This window comes from Corylus avellana, chromosome 9 (assembly GCF_965113065.1).
Source record: "Corylus avellana chromosome 9, dhCorAvel1.hap1.2, whole genome shotgun sequence".
Classification (NCBI taxonomy): domain Eukaryota; kingdom Viridiplantae; phylum Streptophyta; class Magnoliopsida; order Fagales; family Betulaceae; genus Corylus; species Corylus avellana.
In genome coordinates, this window is record NC_142498.1 from 13556004 (window position 1) to 13558712 (window position 2709).

The 2709-nt window shown below is 42.3% G+C and overlaps 1 protein-coding gene across 1 annotated transcript; it reads left to right on the plus strand.

The window, feature by feature from the left end:
- Window positions 1-730: 730 nt before the first annotated feature.
- Window positions 731-2316, plus strand: LOC132189052 (spermidine hydroxycinnamoyl transferase-like). Its single transcript, XM_088510484.1, has 2 exons — window positions 731-1481; window positions 1691-2316. Exons 1-2 carry the CDS (start codon window positions 731-733, stop codon window positions 2314-2316), a joined length of 1377 nt encoding a protein of 458 aa, XP_088366610.1.
- The last annotated feature ends 393 nt before the right edge of the window (window positions 2317-2709 follow it).

The window sequence follows — 2709 nt, forward strand, 5'->3', positions numbered from 1 at the left end:
AGCAAAATTTTTTTTTTTTAAAAAAAAAACGAAATCGGGGTGGCTCCAGCCACCCCTTGGCCAAAATGGGGTGGCTGGACCACCCCCAAGGGGTTGGGGGTGGTTTCGGCCACCTCATAGTGGCCGGACCACTCCCATGGCCAAGGGGGTGGTCTGATCACCCCCAGACCGGCTAGGGGTGGCTCAGCCACCCCCTTGGCCAAAAATGGGGTGGTTCGGCCACCCCATTTTGGCTAAGGGAGGGGGTGGCTGAAGCCAACCCCGATTTCCTCTTTTTTATTTTTTATTTTATTTTATTTTATTTTTATTAATATTATGCTCAAAACGATGTTGTTTTGGGTTGGGTGGTGATATAGTTTTGAAGCCCAAAACGGTGTAATTTTGGAGTCCAAAACGACGTAGTTTTGGTTGAGGGTAAAATGGGTATAAAAAGTCAACTTGTTTGACTTTAACGTTAAAAGGGTCCAAAGTGAGAGCAAACCAAAATTCAGGGGGCCTAAGTGGGAGTTTTGAAAATTTAGGGGGTGCTTGTCAAAATGCCTGGAAGTTCAGGGGGCTTTCTGAAGTTTTCCCATAAATAAATGTGAAGAATAATATTATTCCTAGTTGTCAAGGTTTTGGCTAACGAAATATCAAGCCACAACTATGGCAATTTCGTCTTTAAAAACCAACAACAATATTGCTATCACATAAACAACATTCCCTACTTTTTCTCACCTACAAGGAAATAATGGTGATAAGCTTCAAGGGTTGCTACACAGTGAAGCCAGCAGAGGCAACATCAAACGACACCCTACCCTTATCAGAATTGGATCAAATTGGCACCATAATTCATGTTCCCACAATCTATTTCTACCAGTCGACGCTAAACTGGCTTTCACCACCTCACACCATAACCAACACCCTTAGAGACTCATTGAGCCGAGCATTGGTGCCTTTCTATCCTCTAGCAGGCCGCCTGCGGTCGATTGCTGGAGGCCGTCTCGTGCTTGACTGCAATGCCGAGGGGGTTCTGTTCTTTGAAGCCGAATATGAGGCGAAACTAGACAACATCGACCACTTGACTCAATCTCCAGAGTATCATTGCCTTTTCCCAAGTGTAGACTACAACATCCCAATCCATGAATTGCCATTAATGTTGGTGCAACTCACCAGGTTCAAATGTGGGGGAATTAGCCTTAGCCTAACGATATCACATGCTGTTGTTGACGGACCAAGCGCCCTGTACTTCACTTCTGAGTGGGCTAGGCTTGCTCGGGGTGAGCCATTAGGGACGGTGCCATTCCTTGAACGTAAAGTGTTGCAAGGTGGGGATCCCCGACCACAGACTTCTCCTAGCCTCGACAATTCAGAGTACAACCCTCTACTGGTGTTGCCCGAGCAATTGGACAGTGTAGAGGAGGGAAAGAAGGAGAATACGGTGGTTACTCTAAATCTTTCCACAACCCAGGTTGAGAAGCTCAAGAACATGGCGAATGATGGTAATGTTCAATCACCACTTCTCTCAAAAACTTAAACTGATAGAAAATGATCAATTTACTCGGTATTCTAGCACTCCCTCTTGCGTGTTAGCTCGAACTCTACCTTAATAAATAAGGCCCAACATGTGCAGACTCAATGTTCGAACTTAGGACTTTTGATTCTGATACGATATTAAGTCACCACTTATCTATAAAACTTAAGCTAATAGGAAATGATAAATTTAACCATTTAATTAATATTGTAACAGGTAAAATTAGTGATAGTGGCCATGCTTACACTCGGTACGAGACGATAGCTGGACACATATGGAGATGTGCATGCAAGGCACGTGAACTCAAAGATGAACAGCCTACAGCAATAGCTGTTTGGGTTGACTTAAGAAACCGCATGAATCCGCCGCTACCACGAGGGTATCTCGGCAATGCAATTCTTGATGTTATTGCAAGGAGCCATGCGGGGGAGTTGATGAACAAACCATTAGGCTATGCTTCAAGAAGGATAAGACAAGCTATCAACAAAGTGACGGATACATATGTGAAGTCAACCATTGAATTTTTGAGAAATCAGCATGACTTGACGCGCTTTCAAGCAATCGAAGGGCCTTTAATTGGAAACCCAAATGTCGAGGTAGTGAGCTGGTTGACGCTGCCAATCTACGGCATTGATTTTGGATGGGGCAAGGAGAGTTACATGGGGCTGGGAGCGCATGATTGTGATGGAGACTCAATAGTCCTTCAGAATCCTATTGGAGATGGATCTTTGATGGTGTTGTTGTGTCTACAAGTGGCTCATATGGATGCGTTTAAGAGGCACTTCTATGAAGATATCATATAATTTGTAGGGGGAAAGAAAGGAAAGGAAAGAAAGGAAAGGAAAGAATATATTATAATATATAATATTACATGCTTCTAAAATTGACAAACTAGGTAGAAAAAAAAAATCATTATTAAGAAAATAAGCCTATATGCATGATTTCAAGTAAGAAATTTCTTGAATAAATAAATATACTACAATGCAGTTGAAAAATGTAGCGATTTGGAAAAATTCATGTTTGGAATCAATCCTTGCCGTTTTCCTACCTTCAAAGTTGGTTAGGATCGGATCATTGATAGGATTTCATTTGTAATAAAGTCTCTTCAAATGTAATACTTTGGTCGTTAGGGTTACGTTTGATAACTAATGCCTCATAAGCGCAAGGAAACATAAGGAGACCCAGAGCTTTAAATG